The sequence below is a fragment of the Drosophila yakuba genome, chromosome 2R (assembly GCF_016746365.2).
Source record: "Drosophila yakuba strain Tai18E2 chromosome 2R, Prin_Dyak_Tai18E2_2.1, whole genome shotgun sequence".
Classification (NCBI taxonomy): Eukaryota; Metazoa; Arthropoda; class Insecta; order Diptera; family Drosophilidae; genus Drosophila; species Drosophila yakuba.
Window position 1 is genome coordinate 14,772,721 of NC_052528.2, and position 16,896 is coordinate 14,789,616.

Sequence of the window (16,896 nt, forward strand, 5' to 3'; positions counted from 1 at the left end):
GCATGCGTAACTTCATTTCATGTTCTTAGAGTAGTCAATGTCAAACCTTTGCAACATTATGTTACTTTCAAGGTCCATAAGTGATATAGATAGTATAAAATAAACCCACTGACCCCGACGTGATTTGAACACGCAACCTTCCGATCTGGAGTCGGACGCGCTACCGTTGCGCCACGGAGTCAGATGGGGGCGGGGTTTTAGATCCTTCTAATCAGAAAAAGATCGCAGTATTTCGACTTCTGAAGAATTCCAATTAGAATGGATCCTCAGCGTTCAACAGCATCGGTGGTTCAGTGGTAGAATGCTCGCCTGCCACGCGGGCGGCCCGGGTTCGATTCCCGGCCGATGCAAATTACATTTTTATTGCATTTTTTAAATATTAATTGAGGAGGATCCATGGACTATGTTCAGAGCAAAATGGAGATCTTGACGCAGTCAGTCTTAAAGAAAAGATACGAGAATCCAACAAGGGCTTTGAATGAAGCTAAAGACAAATAAAAAATTATTTTTCATTGAATTCTGTTTCGTATTTGGGCCTACTAAAAGAACCTAAAAAAAACTAATTTGCATCGGCCGGGAATCGAACCCGGGCCGCCCGCGTGGCAGGCGAGCATTCTACCACTGAACCACCGATGCTTGTGACTCTCTGGAAACCATTCTGTTACAGATCGTTCAGAAGTCTATCCCTATGATCTTTCGGGCACTAACGGTTTCAAATATCCCTCCCCTCATCTGACTCCGTGGCGCAACGGTAGCGCGTCCGACTCCAGATCGGAAGGTTGCGTGTTCAAATCACGTCGGGGTCATTAAGGATCTTTTTTTGAACACCCGTTTTTTGTATATAAACTAGGTGCTTTAATTGAATTCGATATGGTTCAGAGAGATCAAGAATTCTAGAACTGGTCCTGCTGTATCGAAATTCTACACCATTAATCGCCATGAAGCGCCTCGGTCGGTATCCTATCAGATTTACCCGCGCAGTAATTTAAATACGCTTATAATATTATAGATTAGATGGTTGTCAGAATTATAAATTTGTGTTCATGTTTCCAAATTCTGGCGCGCAATTCGATAACATAGCGATGAAAGTAGCTAAGAGAAAACTGTGAAGCATTTGATGATTGCGGGTAAGTATCGATATCAGCGAATAAAGGCTACCATCGATAGTATTTCATGAACATCGACTATGTTCCAGCTCTAATTTCGAAGCGTTCGAGTTTCGATTTCGTGTTAAAATATACAAAACGCAAGTTAATCGATACTGATCACCGGGAATTGTGTGCACAACGGTTACGGTAACGCGGATAGAAAATGCAGTGGTAATTTAGTGTAAGCATCACCGAAGTTGTCTAAGTAAAAAGGGAAAATTTTTGGATGCTCAAGAATCCATCCATGCACACGCACACACATAGAGCAACACGCAGGCCGAGGAACATACACATTCTCACAGACACAGCGCAGTTGTTGGAAATGTGCAAATTGTATCAAAAATCCGCTCGAAAGTAAATAAGTTGAGCAGCAGAGCCAGTGAAAAATGGAGTGAAATAATCAGTGGCAAATTGTGTGCAAATGAAAATGGCAAAAGCATGCCCAAAGAACTGAAAGAAACGTGTGCAATTTTGCAGTGCTTTTTGGCTGTGTATATCGGTGTGTTCGTGTAGGTGAGGAGTGTGAAAAAGAAATACATAGGTGTATACATAGGTGTCTCTGTACGTGTGCCAGCCGCCAACAAACCACACACACATACGCATACGTAACCGCAGTCGACGCTGGCAGAGCAGCCAGAGAGTGTCCAAAAAGGATGCTTCCTGGCAAAGAAATAAGTTCGGAGAGAGAGATAGAGAGAGGCAGAAAGGATGCTTCCTGGGCTAAATTGTGGATGCTGTTCGAAAGCTCTAACGGCGGCAACTTTTCACTTTTCCCCCCACATTTCGTTGTTTTTGTTTTTGCTGCTCTCTGCGTGCACAAACATGCATGCCCTCCCCCTCCCACACACACACAGATGTTTTGTTTTATTCTAGCTATTTTCGGAAAAAAAATCGAAGGTGATCATGCTAACCGGCATCAATGGGTTTCGTTATTTATTTGCCTTATTTATCATCCAATCGCTACTCCCATCTGATAAGACCATCTGGCACGATGAAAACAAACCACGATAAAACTGGAGCGCCCATTATCGCAAAATTCCCTGAAGTTATGCAAAAACCAGCCACCAAATTACCGCATTTTATCAAAGTTCTTTAGCCTTTTGTTGCGCTTCGAATCTTGTCGCCCTGACGTTGTTGTTTTCGTGCTTCCCTTTTCGGTTTTCGTTTTGTTTTTGTGGCTTTTCTAAATGCGACGAGCGCATATGTATGTGCTTGTTTGTGTGTATGTGTGCACCGTGCGTGGGAGTGTGTCAGTGTGGGATCTCGTTTTGGCCAACGAAATGCAATTGGGAAAGTGTTAAACAAAAGAGAGAAGAAGAGTGAGAGCGGAAGGGGGTGATGAGGAGGGAAACAAAACAGGCGAGAGCAAAATCAGTGCACTTTATGAGCCGTTGAAAACTGTGGGTCATTTAAATGTTACATATGTATTATTCACGATCACATCGATAAAAGCCAAAATCATCTGGTGCTACCATCTCATCTTACTTTTTGTCCTTAAGGTTTTTCAAAACCTTTGTCTTGTTAATTATTGGTGACTGTATGTATAAACTTCAAAATTAGTTTAGCATGTGAGTAAATGCGAAGCTATGTATGTACGAAGATAGTTTGTATACTTTTGATATTTCTCAATCTATTGGTACACACTCAAACAAATTGCCCGAAAAAAGTTGTTAAACAGAACTCCTGCTTCCTTGCAATCGGCATTTAAATCAGGCCCAATTGGTAATTGGTAAATTTTGACTGCCACCGATGCAGACAGTCGTTACAAAATGGCGGATACGAGCTTAGTCCGGCCAGGAAAGTTAGCAGGCTGAGGATTCAGGTGTCCATTTGTGGTCCATCGCAGGATGGGCAATGGAAACCAAAACCGAAAACGAAACACAAACGGAAACAGGAACAGGACAATTGAGCAACAGCACAACACATATGTACGTCATCAGCAGAGGGAGCTTCCTCATCCTGTGCCTCTTGTGCTGCTCCTGCTCCTGCTGCTGTTTCTGTTGCTTTTTCCTTTTGCCTTTGCTGCCATGTGGCCATCGCGATGGATGCGCTCCACTTTTGGATGCTATTTATAAACCTTTTCGCCCGTATACATACACACAAGGATGCCAGGCCACTGATTCTGCTCTGCTTCCTTGAAATCTGCATAGTTCCGCTTCCGATTGAGTTGGCGCAGTCGCACTGACATGTCCGTTCCAAATCCATATCGCCACATACCCAGCGCCAAACCACATCCATCAAATCCATTCTTTATTGGCGCAACAGAGAGTGTGTATCATGTTCCACCGAATTTACCGGGCAGCATCCACATCCACATGTTGAGATGTAGTGGCCACATCGTCATCACTTCCTAAACACCCTGTTCACCCCAAAAAAAAAAAACATTACTCCCGCACTCGGAAAACTCGACGTTGCATTGATTTGTTTGTGTTGCCCAGTGAGTGTGCGTGTTTTCCGTCTGCGCTTGTGATTTTCGAGTCCTTTTCATAAATTATTTTGGTGTTTTCATCAGCCCAGTTTGTGGTTTTTTCTTGAATTACCTGAAGCGAAGCTTTTAGCAATGATTTATAAGTAAAAAATCTATTTCAACTCAATTGCCATGCTTAAGTTTAGTTAATAGTTAATATAAAGTAAAGTTGACTCAACTACTTGGATTCCATCAATTTCCAGAAAGCCTTATTGGCACGTATCTGAAGCACACACTGCTACTAATCATTGCTCTGGCCCACAGGTGTGCTTTTAACGCTTTTCGAATCTGTCAGAAGCTCATGTATATCAACATATACGAGCAATTTATTATTGAGAAGCTAGTTCGAAAGATATTCTCACATTTCATCATAATGGGTAAAGAATGCAAATTCCAATGCGAAATACTATCTCATTTATTTTGTGTTACTTAAATTAGCATACATACTTTATTTTGAAATGAGTTGCTTAACGAACCGATGAGTCAATTAGCTTATCGTTCAATTTGCTGAATTTTTAGCCATTATCCCCGATTTTGTGCCATTAGATAATTTGGGCGTTTAAATTCGGATATCTTTTAAATACTAAACTGCCGCCTCTGTGCCTTTTGTTTTTCGTAACAAAGCGAAAGTGCAATCGACGGAATAGCAGGCCTAAAAATAACATTTTTGCTTTTACTTATTATAAGATGCTCGATGATTTTAAATGGGAGTAGTGACATTATTTCAATTTCGGCAGACAATTCAATGCCAAGACGATCGGGTGGGTCGTTCGCGATTTCTCACGTTTTCTCTGCTCTTTGCTCTCGATGGTTTGCCTCCACTCATCCCCAATTTCCCCTTTTTTTCCCCACTTGTGTCATCTGTTTGCAGTGTGAAAAGCAGTGAAGAAAAGCCGGCTCAGCAGGAGGCGAAAAACGTTTTCCAAACGCATCAGATGTAAATGAGATGCCGTCGCGCCGGCAGCAGAGGCACCACCAGCACCAGCAAGCAAAACCACGCCGACTTCGCCTCCGGAAATACCAGGAGCCGCAGCAGCATCTGATTATCAAGTGAAGTGCAGTGGGGCGAGGACTCACTCCGTTCGAAACGATTGATACGTTGGATACATAGCATATAGGATACCTATAGGATACATTATAGTCACAGAGAGCAGCGGCACATCCGATCTTGGGCAGCAGGCAGGGACATCATCGAGCATTTCGGGCGGAGGACACACGGCGCGCATTCAAGATGAAGCGACGCAACGCGGATTGTGGAAAACTTCGGCGGCCGATTAAGCGTAACAAAATCACAGAGGGCATGTACGGCAGGTGAGTGTCGCAAGCTATATAATTAATTATTTAAGTTCATTCATAATGGTACTGATCTACATACCAAAATATACTATAGCTATATTATACAACAGATTTTATGGTATAATACAAAAAGCAATGCGCTTATCGTGCCTTAAAAAACAATTACTTAGCATATTATTGTGCTTGTGCCATTAAAATGACACATATAATAGCTACAATTGTTCATATGCGAGACTGATATCCTAAAAATGGTACTAGTTTTTAATTTCCAAAAACGTACCCATTTTATGACAGCCCAACAATTAAATTGTTCACATTTCTCAATTGAAGCAGTAAAGATACTTTTCGATTAAGTGGCATGCGAATTGCCCCCCAGTCAACTTGATTATTATCAGATTTTTGAGGCGCAAGAGAAGCACCACCAAAATTCCGAGAGTGTGCCCATGCGGTGGGAACTGTGTGCTCCTCTTGTCTCGCTTTTTATTATTTATACGTTTGTTTACTTTTTGATTTGATTGCGTCCGAGCGTTGTGTTTTATAATGTTAAGCATGTATTATTTGGACGCTACTTGTTTTTGGCATTCAACTCGCCTTTTCGCGCTTCTATTTCGCCAGATTTCTTCATTATGCCCATTCCCAATCTCATTAAGCATTTTTGCTGCCTGATTGATGAATGCTGGTTTCCATTTGAGTTGTGAAAACATGTTATTAAAGCTGACCCTTAATTGTTTACATTTGTTAATGGGACAGAGCGCAAGGGGAAACCAGCAGTATGCGTAATAATTTGAGAAATTCGATTGTTAGTGCAGGTTATTGATTTCGCGGACAATTAATTAAGTTAAGAGACTTATAATATTAACTGTATTAATTAGTTAATATTAGCACACAATGTATTGCCGTGAATTTTGCTTTAATCATTTTATTTTTCCTTCCTTGCAGCACAACAGTTCTGTACATGAAGTTTCTGATCCTTTGGGCCATCGTTATGGTTGCCGACTTTATGTTCATGTTCCGCTTTGAATTCTTGTGGCCATTCTGGCTGCTCCTTCGCTCCGTGCACGATTCCTTCAAGTACAAGGGACTGGTAAGTGGATGGGCATAGAGATGGGTTCGCAGGCAAAGCAATTGAAACTCTATACGGTACAATTTCATTTGCAGGCATTCTCCGTACTGTTCGTGTGCATAGCGATAACGTCGGATCTGGTCTGTTTATTCTTCATACCCGTTCACTGGCTGCTCTTCGCAGCAAGCACTTATGTGTGGGTGCAGTACGTCTGGCACACAGGTGCGTCATCCGCTGGCAGTAGAGACTCTATGGACATCCTCTCCTAACTTTATTGCCCGCTTTCTTACAGATAAGGGTATCTGTTTGCCGACCATAATACTCTGGATGTTATTTGTCTACCTGGAGGTGGGCATAAGATGGAAGGACAGTCGCCACATGCCGCACTTGGATCTCTGCCGGCCGTTTGCAGCGCACTGGTAAGTATTAAAGTCTGAACTTTAGCTGATCCTCATTGTAACCATTATATTCGCTTTCAGCATTGGCTATCCGGTTGTCACGCTTGGATTTGGCTTCAAAAGCTACGTGGGCTACCGCATGCGCCAGCGCAAGCAGCGCGAGGTGGCCAAGGACAACGAGTTCTACATGCAGCTCCTGCAGCAGGCTCTGCCCGCGGAAGAGGCGGCCGAAGAGGCGGCTGCGGGGGCGACAGCCACATCCAGCACCGTCGTCGTGGCCAACGGGTCTGCTACTACGGCGGCTCTGGTCGCTTCATCGGGAGCAACTGCGGCGAACGGAATTTTGGCCACTTCGACGCAAGCACAAAACCATCATGAGCATCATCACAGCGGCGGCGCCGGCGCCAGCAGCAGCAGCTCGAGCAATAGTAATCATCACCATCACCACCATCATAGCAACAGCAGTGGCAACAGCGGCAGCAACCACAATAGCAACAGTAGCAGTGGTGGCGCCAAGGACAACAGTACGAGCGAGAGTGCATCGGGCGCCGCCTCGTCGTCCATTGCAGCGTCTTCAGCAACAGGAGCAGCAGCAGCTGCGTCATCAGCGTCCACGACATCTGCCTCATCGTCGTCTTCGGCGTCGACGGGCAAGCAGTCGGCGTCTGCCGTATCCACGGCCACAACAGGTGCAGCAACCACTTCTTCCCCTCCCGTCTCAGATTTCTCTGCTTTGGCTGCAAGTTCGGCGACAGAGCAGCAACATTCGTCGGGGGCGACAGCATACCCGGCTACTTCTTCCGCCCGTTCTGCTTCCTCTACTTCCGAAGGTGTCGATGCTGACGGTTGTTGTGGTGGTAATAATGAATTCAACTGCTTCCTGCTGTCCCTCACAACAGCAGATCAGAACCCACTAATTTGTACCAGACACATTTGTTTGTTTGTGTATGCGCATGTAACCCATGAACCCATCCATATAGTAACCTCTAGCGAGACTTTCTCGCGGTATCTAACCCACAGCAACCACAGTCGGCAGTTGGCCCTTACAAATTGAAACCTTCATATCATTACGTTCCCGTTGCAATGCCAATCTAATTTTGATTGCTAATAGCAGGCCCAAACGAATAATTACGCCCTCAGAACCGATTCCCTCACGAATCAATAAAACACAATTATGTTGTATATCGACGTGTATAAATAGAATGCATTTAACTATCTATTATTATACTCATTTAGCAACCTCCAATGGACACGCTGGTGGTTCAAGGAACCATCGACGCAGCATGGACAAGGATAAGCATCGCAACAAGGGTGACGCTGCTGATAATGAGCACAACAATGGAACGCGGCACGGTGGTAAAAATAGCAGCAACAACTGTCACCAAGTCGATAGCGCTGCCACAGCAACCGCAACAGTAACAGCTACATCAAGTAATAGTAAGGATAAGGATAAGGAGAAGTCAGACTGGGATAGTAGCACAAACTATCCACAACAACAGCAGCAGGGGGGAAAGGAGAAGCACGGTGAGTGGTTGGATTCTCTGATATGATTAGCTTCCAATCTTATCGATTGAGTTTTTTAATTAATCGTATTAAGTGGTTTTCATTTAATTTATTAGTGATAATTCAACTAATAAACACTTGTACATCCTATTAGAGTTAAGAAAGCGAGTTGAACTAACCCCATATATTATTATATTTGCAGAAAAAAAGGCTGGTAACGCTGTTCCCAACGGCAATGCCAATCACGTGGAAGATGAAACGGCCAGTGTGGAGCCAACACTACCTGTTGAAAAGGCGCCTAAGGGTAAGTGCAGAGAGTCAATAGGAAGGGCTTAAATGCAATCTTAATGCCATTTTGTAGGTCGACGTAATCGCGGAAAGAAGGATAATGCAGCAAAGGACAATCACAGCCATCAGCAGCAGCTGGCTCAGCAACAAAAGGAAAAGGACAAGGAGAACACAGCCAACAACAACAATAACGACGCAAGCTCCGTATCATCTTCGGCGAGCTCCACCTCCAGCAATGCCATCGCCAACTTGGCCAGCAAGGTGGTCTCCAAGATCTGTGAAACGTGTCTCAAACTAGAGGCCGATGTGAAAAAGTATCGAGCGGAAATCAGCCATATGAAGCAGATCGAAAACGAGTTGCGGCAAAAGCTGGACGCCAATCTCACCAGCAAGTCAACGCTGCAGGCCAAGCAGAAGGAGTGCGACGACCTGGAAAAGCGCATCCAAGAGCTGAACAACGCCCGACATGCTGATATGCTTAATTTGCAGACAGTGGAGCGAAGACTAAACGAAGAGCGCCGCCAGAAGCAATCGCTGGACTCGCAGTTGTCCAACGAGAAGAAGGCCCGAAAGGTGGCCGAGGAAAAGGCGGCTCGTCCGGAGTGCAGTTCCCAGTGCAAACAGCGTCGCCAGCAGATGGATGAGGAGCAAAAGCGATTGCGCGGCGACCTTAAGCAGGCGGAGGAGGCGAAGCAACTTGCTGTCGAACATGGTCGAAAAGTGGAACAAGAGGTACGCGGTTAAAGTCTGTTTCCTGTTTCAATGTTTTCAATGTAATATTGTGTCATTAGTACCGCATGCTGGAGGCGAAACTGCGGAATCGGGAATCTTCCCAGCCTGATCCCGAGATGCTATTGAACGCGCTGGCTGCCATGCAGGACAAGAATGCAACGCTGGAGAAGAATCTATCCGCAGAGACGAGAGTCAAGCTGGACTTGTTCTCGGCTCTGGGCGCTGCCAAGCGCCAGATTGAAATATCGGACAGTGAGTATCAGTTTTGTTTAATGTAAAAGAAGTTGATTTTAAATTCATTATTTACTTCCTCAGACCATCGTCGCTCCAAGGAGGATGAGGTCATTGATCTCAAGGCAAAGATTGCCCAACTTCTGGCCGTGATGCCAGACAACTTGTGTATGAACACTGGCCCACATGGGCCGGCAAGCAGCATTCTGCGTATGAACGACACGCCGCCGCTGCAGTCGGGTCCCGGACCGTCCTCGCCCATGCTCAGCCTGAGTGCTGCGCAGGAGTACCAACAGCATCAGCAGCACCAGCAACACCAGCAGCACCAACAGCATCAACAACATCAGCAACATCAGCAGCATCAGCAACAGCAGCATCAGCAGCATCAGCAACATCAGCAGCATCAGCAGCACCAGCAACATCAGCAGCACCAACAACATCAGCAGCATCAGCAGCAGGGTGGCGGTGGGCCTGTCTCCCAGCAGCAAATGGTGCCGGTCAGTGTGGCAGCTGCCTTCCAGGTTGCTGCCGCCAATGCCAATGCTGCTGCCAACGGAAATGGGGGCTCAACGCTGGATCCCAATGCTAGCGTGTACACGCCGAAGAATGGCAACATGATGGTGGTGTCGCCGGTGGGCATGAATCCCAACGGGTCGGATGCCTGACGCCAACAGCAGCAGCAGCAGCAGTCCTTGACGTCGTCGTCGTCGTCGTCCTCGCACATGCATATGCGACGATAAGTTTGAGATTATTATACTTTATATGAATTAGGGAAAAGAAACGCAAACAACAACCGTCGCCACAGCAAACGATGAGCAGCCCGTAACCCGGTGCCGGTTCGAAAAAGATGTTTGCTTACAATATCTGAATGTCCGTAATATAAATAAGCAGTTTCCTTTAAAATTAAATCACCGCCACAGAAGCGCAGGCAGCACTGATGAATGCAGCTCAAAATTGCTGAAAATTTCTCGTTTTACATATTCAAATTGTTCAATCCAATCAGTTTCCTCAATGAATTTGGCATTCCAAACAGAAAATTCCTTAAAGGCCCACATTACTGATTCCCTTTTAAAATTCTCAGATCACTCAGATCACCACTGTTTCGAATCGGCTGCCCGCCGCCACCACACCACATACACATTCAGTAACTCCCTTTAACACGAAAAGTACATGATTACTTTAACAAGATGATTCGAGAACTCGAAACACATTTGAAAACGATAAGAACAGAACACAAATTTCTAAAAATAATAACAAAATGAAAATGGCGATTCGTATTTTTTAATTCATGAAGAAAGCCAAGGAAGTATCCCCAAAATCCTTTGTAAAATGTTTTCATTCTTTTACCAAAACGCTGTGACAGAGTTGGACCAACCGAAGTGATGGCCTTGATCTTGGGGAGACGGCAGCTGTTCTGCACGACCTCTGCCTCATTCCCCTGATTCAATGGAATATTTTTGAAGTCTGCGCCCTTGATTTATTATCTCATTAAATTATTTTTGTTATGAAACCTTAAATGTATGCTATAATTTAGAACTTATAATTTTTGAAAACAAACATCAAACGAAAAACGATTTTCTTTTAAGTTTTAATTTATTTTTGTTTAGTTCTGCTGTTCCTAAGACACAAAAAATCGAAAACAACTAAGAGAAACGCTTTAGTTTATTTACGAGAAGTAAAACGTCGACTATTTTGTTTAATAATAAAGTAACCTTTCGCTGCGAGAAGCAAGTATAAATCATTTTGTTTAATTTAGTTGACTTTTGGTTGGCTTGATTTGCTCTATTGTTTTTTATTCATAGGAACCTTTGTTTCAGTGGTACATTTCCCAGTTGCCTGAATCGCCTCGGCAGTTCAGTATTGAAATACTTCTCCACCAGGAAACTCAACAAATCCAAAATGCTGCCCTACTTGGTTTATAGTGTACTGGAAGCCATTTCGAATGCGGTCTACACCACAGTGACCACCATTTGGAGCATTGAACGTAAGTGGGCCCCCTCCGTTCCATCATCCCTCAACCACACAATCCGATCCACAGAAGCACTAATCAACCTGATGATGTCCACATTTCTGTTTGTGCTTGGCATAGCCTGTCACCCGATAATGGTGATTCCCACGATGCTAGGAGGCTACTATATTTTACGCAACTGTTGGTACCATCGGGCCAAGAACCCGAAAGGGGACAGTTTCCTGGGTGGCGATGGCGGAGTGATGGCAGGAGCACGTCAAGTGCCACGTATTCCCTCTTATCGCACCTTCACTGAGCAGTGACACTTCCAAAGACGACTAACAAGAAGGATACCGCGCTATAGGCAAACACTGAATGTGGTATATAATCTTCAGTACACACGTTGGCAAATACAAAAGTGGGCGTTCTCAAAACTTGGTTACATATGAATGCTGCGGATCTTTTATTGGAGGTTTTTGGGTTTCTTTGATCCTTGGCAGGGATAACTATAGTTATAAGTTATATTTTTTTAAACTAAATGACTATTGTTTAATATGAATTTAATAGGTCTATGAATACTGCACTATGAATCACGGTTTTAGCAAGCTACTGGTGTCCACTTTACGCAACGCTTCTGGTGCCTTGATCAAATTGACATTGTTTGGTTGACTGACGAGCCCAGCCAAGTGCCGGATGTACTTGTCAATGTTGCCAACGCTGGGACCACCTGGCTCCAGAGAAGGTAACGGGACTCCACCGAGGGCTGCGACCAGTTTTTGTCGCAAGCCGCTCACATAGTTCTCCAGGCGTTGGTTCTCCTCCATTAGCTCTGTTACCTCGCCCATCACCTTGGCGTATCCAGCTTTTGTATTGTCCACGTGCTGTTCCAGGACAGCATTCTGCTGCTCCAGATCGGTCTTGGCCTTGCGCAGTGTCCTCAGCTCATTCTCCGTGCTGCGATTGTGTTCGATGAACTCGTTGGTGTAGATGGGTATCTCACCGGGCTGAAGCGGTCGTGGAGCAGGTGGCACGCTGCTGGGTGGGGGCTGTACTGGAGCCACTGGTGGTGTGGGAGGCGGCGGTGTCTGGGCACGCTTCACCTTGGCCAGAGGCACGTCATCCGGATCCTCGCTCTGCCGTTTTACCTGCTTTGCCTTGGTCTTCTTTGCTTTACCCAAGGCTGATTCACCCTTCGGCGTCTTTTCCTTGGGCGAACTATCCGGCTTCGTGGCCTTCTTGGCCTTGGCCAACTCGTTGGCCACAATTTCGGGGTGTTCCTTGAGAAACATTTGCAACTGCTCCTGATATCTAAGGAATATGGAAGAAGTTTCGGTGTGGGCTGAGTTTTGTGTGAATTGAGTATAAACTTACATGGCCTTGTCCTTGGCGGCTGCCTCCATGTAGGGCACTTTGCGCTCCTCGGGCAGCTGATGCCACTCCTCGCCGATGATCCTTGTGTGCTCCAGGGCAGTACGTTGTGGCTGCTCCCGTCGCAGCTCCTCCCTTCGATCGTTCATGAAGCGAACGTAGCCATTGAGCGGCATCTTTGGAGCACCTGCTACGTTGATCCGACGCTGGGCCAGCTTCTTAAGCTCGGAGCCTATGTCGGAATCCGAGTGGCGACCCTTTGGATTCTTGGTTTTCTTTTTTCCCTTGGCCGGTTTGTCCTCGTCGAACTCTTCTATGGCCGCGGAATCCATGGATTGGGAGGCGATTGGCAGTGATACGGGTGATTCCGTAACCGCATCTGGTGTCTTATTCGCTGGCTCCGTCATTTTGATTTATCTGTGCGCTCTACTGCATTTAAAATTGATTTATGTTGTGGCCAAATTGCAGTTATGTAGTTACAGTGCAAAAACTGGTTCATGCGTATAAACAAGTTTTCCGAACTAGTTCCAAAAATGAATTTGCTTTTTCTGGCGCATTAGGGTGGCTCTATCTATATTCTAATATATTTTTAAACTTATTTGAATTGATGAGTTGATTTCAGAATGAAACAGATGTGTATTCCTTTATCACCTTTTTTAAGAATCCATGAATTTTAATATGTATAGTTCCCAAAATACATTTTATTTCAGCTGTTGTTTTATTTCATCTATGTGCATTATCTGCAGTCAGTTTAACTCAGCGTTGCCTACGACGCACTTTTTATAATATACTCATATTTATATACCTATATGTAAATGTATGTGTACATATATAATGAGAAATAAATGACTCATTTCTTTATGTACCTAGAAAACAGTCCCATCGTCTACGCAGAAATTGCGTCATAGAAAGTGGCGTGATGCTAGAGAAGTGGCGTGATTAACTATTTATCATACGCAGTTCAAAGTTCTCTTTCGTCTAGAATAAACAAAAACCAATAAGTTGTTGTTTGGTTTGGTTTATATTTTGATTATATTTTTTTTTTTGAATGTTTTCGCAAATTCTTTGAGCACAATATAAGTAATCATAAGCCTATGTTTAGAGATTGTTAAATATAAATGGAAACCTACAGCTAGACTTAGCGCTTTAACTACAGTATCATATATATAAAGCCTTCGATAAAGAGTTTATGTACAGCCTATCAACTAAAACACTTAAACAAACGGCGGCCGGCCAAACTTAACAATACAAGAGAGACAGAACAAAGTTTTCGCTTAGAAAACTCAAATCAAACTGGGAAAAAGCTCGTCAAAGTTGCTCTCCCAGGGGAAATCCTCCTCATCTGCGGGCATTGTGAGAGCCGCGGACATGGGTGAGCCCAGTATGGACTCGTATCCGTGGTCCGAGGTGGCCGAGTGGAGGGACAATGCGGGGGATTTGGCCAACGGGGAGATCGCCTTGACGCGCGGTCGAAGGAAACGGTCGATGGGATCGAAGGATTCGTCGTCCGAATCGTCGGTAGCGTTCATCACGTTGAGGTAGACCTGTGACGGAGACGTCGCTGGCGGCGGACACTTCATGATCACGTCCGTTGAGTCGTCGCCGGCGCTGACGCCGTCACAGTAGATCTCCTCCACGGCCTCGTTCACCGGCACCGCATCCCCGTCCATCACGATGGTGATCGAGTTTGTCTTGGCATCGTAAGTGCCGTACACCGTATCCGGTGTGGCCTGTAGTAGAGAGGCGGCCGCTGTCGCTCTGATTGTGGCTGTTCTCGGCGCTGCTGTGGGATTCTGTGGGTTTCCATTTATCTCCAACACCTGCACATTTAGGTTGACCTTGTGCTCGGTTTCCTGTTTCTGCTCAACCTTCAGGCCATTAGCTCTATGCCCGTCGGATTCCAAGCGCTCTGCTGCGGGCCCCACCATTGGTCCAAGCAATCGCTCTGCGTTGCCTGCATCTTCGGGAGCAGCTGGGCTGCTCGCTCCAGCGCCTGTTTCCAGGTCTGCTGTGATATCTGCGAGCAGACTTTCGGCCAGCTCTTCGAGGCGCTTGACGTCGAATTCTTCGTCGTCCCCAAGCATGTCTTGTAGAGTAGGCAGAGGGCCACAACTTTCCAGAGTGAGGCCAGGCTCTTGCTGCTCTTCAGCTGCTCCGCCAGCAGACGCGCTGACGACTGTGTGTCCACCTGTTGTATACCCTGCGGCAGAGGGTCAGCTTTGGATGCTGCAGATCCAAGGTTGGTGGACGCACAGCCCTCAGCGCCTGCGCTGGCGTTGGATTGGCTGATGCATCTGGTGTTGTGCTGCTGTTGTTGCTTGAGTTCGGCGAGTTCTTGGCGCAGGAGCTCCAGCTCCGAGTCCAGCTTGTGGTTCTTGGCCAGCAGTGACTCGTTGATGGCCTGCAGGCTATCGCACTTGTTCTGTAGTATTTCCGTTTTGTCTGTGAGCTCCTTGATCTCGTAGTCCATCTCCTCCATGCGTGCCTTCTTGCGGTCACGCGATGTCTGGGCGGCCACTCGGTTCTTTAGCTTTCTGTTTGATAATAACAGTGAGTAAGGTACTCAAATTTCGTTAGAAGGTAGGTGGACTTACTTTCTTTGCACTTTCTCCTCCCAGGTTAGATGGTCCAGACGACGCTTCTTGGCCTTGGGTTGGGATGCAGCCATGTTATCGTCATCCATGTTCGACGAGGATGCGTATCCCGAACTCGAAGGCGTAGGCGAGGCGGAGGGCGTGGCCGCCGCCTTCAGCAGGGCCGCTGTAAGGGGGGCGGGGCGCAGTTTGGGCAGATTATTCGATGTGATTGCTGTCCGCGGCACGGTAATTAGCACTGCATTTGCTGTGGGTGCCATGTTTAACTGGTTTGGGGCTAAATGATAAGCTGCTGTGTGCTGTGGGCAATTGTGAAAAGCGTTTTTCCCACTTAGATTTGCATCGTAAAAGCGTATTTAACTTTTGCTTGCTTTAGGTCCTCTCATGAACTTCGACTGCGCTTCTCGGACGCTTTGCTGGTTTGAATCTCTTCATCGCCTCCGACTCGGGCTTTTCTGACTCCGTTTCACGCAATTTTCTCATCCACCTTTGCAATGTCGACCGACTGATTTTCCTTTCTGCTGACGTGTTCTTTTCCGAATGGCTGTGAAAAGTTGACGTGGTTTTTCTAGAAGAGTTGGGTGGCCAGGGATGCCGACGCACTTATCGGGCTATCGATTACACATTTAGATATACTTTTAGTAACTATGTATATATAATATAGTAAATATATTGTAAATATTCTGTTATATGTGATTAATTTATGTTTTGTAACGTGTACAACGAGGGCCATTCATTTTAATAAATAATTTACTAATAATATTTCTGTATCTAAATTGTTTATTTACTAAGTACAACGATTATTACATCTCAAACTGGGAGCTGCAGTGTGACCGTTTATATCGAAAAGTGAAACAGTGTATTTGAGATAAGATTTAAATAAACCGCAATTTTGTTCTCTTTTTTAAAAGTATATACAAATTTATAAATTTATTTTTAGCGTTATTTGCAATTGAATTATTTAAGGTCCAACATTGTTTGTTGCGGTTTCTTGCCCTTTTCTTTTTCGGCCTGCGCCAATTCCTCTTTAATAACCTCCGCAATGTCATAGATCTTAGGTTTGTGCTGGAAATTTAAAATGTAATTAAACTAAAGTAAGTGAAAAGTACGATCTTACCTTGAGTTGATTTATATAGAAGGTGTAGGGGATGTATCCAGTAATGGGATCAATGGCCACAGGCCACATAGCATCTAGTTCTTCAGCGCTGAAGGGTTCTCCGTCCTCCGCCATCAATTTGCCAAAATACTCTTTGGTCAGATACTTTTTGTTTTCTGGATCAAGCAACTCAAAGGCCTGGAGAAGCTTTTCCGACGATGCCGGTTCCATTCTGTGGACAAAAGTCGTCAGAGTTGCTAAACAAAAGTAATGTGGAGTAGATTAAATAACTGTCGATCCATCAGAAGTTTGGAAACATGTTCCATAAACCTGACCAAATGGATTTCCCCTGGATAGTCAACTGAATCGGTGGCCTTTATGACATTTTCGACTTCTTTCTCGGTGGGCACGCAACCTAAAAATCGGAGGACGTTGCCAACATTTCGGGAATCAATATACTTATCGCCATGCGTATCAAAAATGCAAAATGCTTCCGAAATCTTTTCCTCAAGTTCGTTGTTTAGGGTAACTATAAAAGGTTAGTAATTTTAAACGGATATGCGATGCTCATATTATTTCATTCTTACCACCAATTTCCATTGCGAGAATATACTTTAGAATTTAATAATAATTTTTTTAATTATGTACACTGATAATTTTTAAATACTATTTTTTTTTCCTGATTTATGTGTTTTTCGGTTGAAACATTACTAAGGGATTGCTGTTTTTATTTTGAATTTAAAAATATCAATCGACAGCCGATA

The 16,896-nt window shown here is 44.9% G+C and overlaps 5 protein-coding genes and 4 non-coding genes across 11 annotated transcripts; 4 read left to right on the plus strand and 5 right to left on the minus strand.

Annotated features, from left to right (window-relative positions):
- Positions 1–109: 109 nt before the first annotated feature.
- Positions 110–181, minus strand: Trnaw-cca. Its single transcript has one exon. It is a non-coding gene; the product is annotated as a tRNA-Trp (tRNA).
- Positions 182–279: 98 nt separating this feature from the next.
- On the plus strand, positions 280–350 carry Trnag-gcc. The gene has a single exon. It is a non-coding gene; the product is annotated as a tRNA-Gly (tRNA).
- A 215-nt stretch (positions 351–565) lies between these two features.
- Positions 566–636, minus strand: Trnag-gcc. The gene has a single exon. It is a non-coding gene; the product is annotated as a tRNA-Gly (tRNA).
- Positions 637–734: 98 nt separating this feature from the next.
- On the plus strand, positions 735–806 carry Trnaw-cca. The gene has a single exon. It is a non-coding gene; the product is annotated as a tRNA-Trp (tRNA).
- Positions 807–1,173: 367 nt separating this feature from the next.
- On the plus strand, positions 1,174–10,864 carry LOC6530686 (macoilin-2). Of its 3 annotated transcripts, none has more exons than XM_015197249.2 (11): positions 1,174–1,329; positions 4,487–4,926; positions 5,851–5,995; positions 6,070–6,196; positions 6,267–6,393; positions 6,454–7,229; positions 7,609–7,896; positions 8,078–8,179; positions 8,237–8,895; positions 8,955–9,147; positions 9,211–10,864. In XM_015197249.2, the coding sequence occupies exons 2-11, from the start codon at positions 4,847–4,849 to the stop codon at positions 9,789–9,791; spliced, it is 3,078 nt and encodes a 1,025-aa protein (XP_015052735.1). In that variant the 5' UTR covers positions 1,174–1,329; positions 4,487–4,846; the 3' UTR covers positions 9,792–10,864. The 3 variants fall into 3 exon arrangements, with proteins under 3 accessions (XP_015052735.1, XP_039228715.1, XP_015052736.1); XM_039372781.1 differs by having other exon boundaries at positions 6,454–7,061; XM_015197250.3 differs by lacking the exon at positions 1,174–1,329 and adding an exon at positions 1,383–1,661.
- A 78-nt stretch (positions 10,865–10,942) lies between these two features.
- Positions 10,943–11,524, plus strand: LOC6530687. The gene is made up of 2 exons (XM_002091542.4): positions 10,943–11,110; positions 11,165–11,524. Exons 1-2 carry the CDS (start codon positions 11,026–11,028, stop codon positions 11,395–11,397), a joined length of 318 nt encoding a protein of 105 aa, XP_002091578.1. The 5' UTR covers positions 10,943–11,025; the 3' UTR covers positions 11,398–11,524.
- LOC6530688 (high mobility group protein 20A) lies at positions 11,510–12,953 on the minus strand. The gene is made up of 2 exons (XM_002091543.4): positions 12,446–12,953; positions 11,510–12,382 (listed from the first exon to the last, which is right to left on the minus strand). Exons 1-2 carry the CDS (start codon positions 12,847–12,849, stop codon positions 11,665–11,667), a joined length of 1,122 nt encoding a protein of 373 aa, XP_002091579.1. The 5' UTR covers positions 12,850–12,953; the 3' UTR covers positions 11,510–11,664.
- Positions 12,954–13,605: 652 nt separating this feature from the next.
- Positions 13,606–15,588, minus strand: LOC6530690. Its single transcript, XM_002091545.4, is given in 3 exon segments — positions 13,606–14,652; positions 14,655–14,976; positions 15,037–15,588. Coding segments are annotated over 3 exon segments (1,509 nt in total). The 5' UTR covers positions 15,297–15,588; the 3' UTR covers positions 13,606–13,725.
- Positions 15,589–15,936: 348 nt separating this feature from the next.
- Positions 15,937–16,858, minus strand: LOC6530691 (dynein regulatory complex protein 8). The gene is made up of 4 exons (XM_002091546.3): positions 16,720–16,858; positions 16,424–16,661; positions 16,154–16,364; positions 15,937–16,101 (listed from the first exon to the last, which is right to left on the minus strand). Exons 1-4 carry the CDS (start codon positions 16,730–16,732, stop codon positions 15,994–15,996), a joined length of 570 nt encoding a protein of 189 aa, XP_002091582.1. The 5' UTR covers positions 16,733–16,858; the 3' UTR covers positions 15,937–15,993.
- Positions 16,859–16,896: the final 38 nt, after the last annotated feature.

Bases quoted from the DNA above. Each gene is read 5' to 3' on its own strand.
- LOC6530686 (XM_015197249.2), top strand. From the start codon at position 4,847: ATGAAGCGACGCAACGCGGATTGTGGAAAACTTCGGCGGCCGATTAAG. The intron at 5,996-6,069 runs GTAAGTGGATGG...TTTCATTTGCAG, and splicing joins CCTTCAAGTACAAGGGACTG to GCATTCTCCGTACTGTTCGT. The intron at 7,230-7,608 runs GTAATAATGAAT...ATACTCATTTAG, and splicing joins TGCTGACGGTTGTTGTGGTG to CAACCTCCAATGGACACGCT.
- LOC6530687 (XM_002091542.4), top strand. From the start codon at position 11,026: ATGCTGCCCTACTTGGTTTATAGTGTACTGGAAGCCATTTCGAATGCG. The intron at 11,111-11,164 runs GTAAGTGGGCCC...TCCGATCCACAG, and splicing joins CACCATTTGGAGCATTGAAC to AAGCACTAATCAACCTGATG.
- LOC6530688 (XM_002091543.4), bottom strand. From the start codon at position 12,849: ATGACGGAGCCAGCGAATAAGACACCAGATGCGGTTACGGAATCACCC. The intron at 12,383-12,445 runs GTAAGTTTATAC...CATATTCCTTAG, and splicing joins GCCGCCAAGGACAAGGCCAT to ATATCAGGAGCAGTTGCAAA.
- LOC6530691 (XM_002091546.3), bottom strand. The intron at 16,365-16,423 runs GTTATTTAATCT...TTTTGTCCACAG, and splicing joins AAACTTCTGATGGATCGACA to AATGGAACCGGCATCGTCGG. The intron at 16,102-16,153 runs GTAAGATCGTAC...TTAAATTTCCAG, and splicing joins TCTATATAAATCAACTCAAG to CACAAACCTAAGATCTATGA.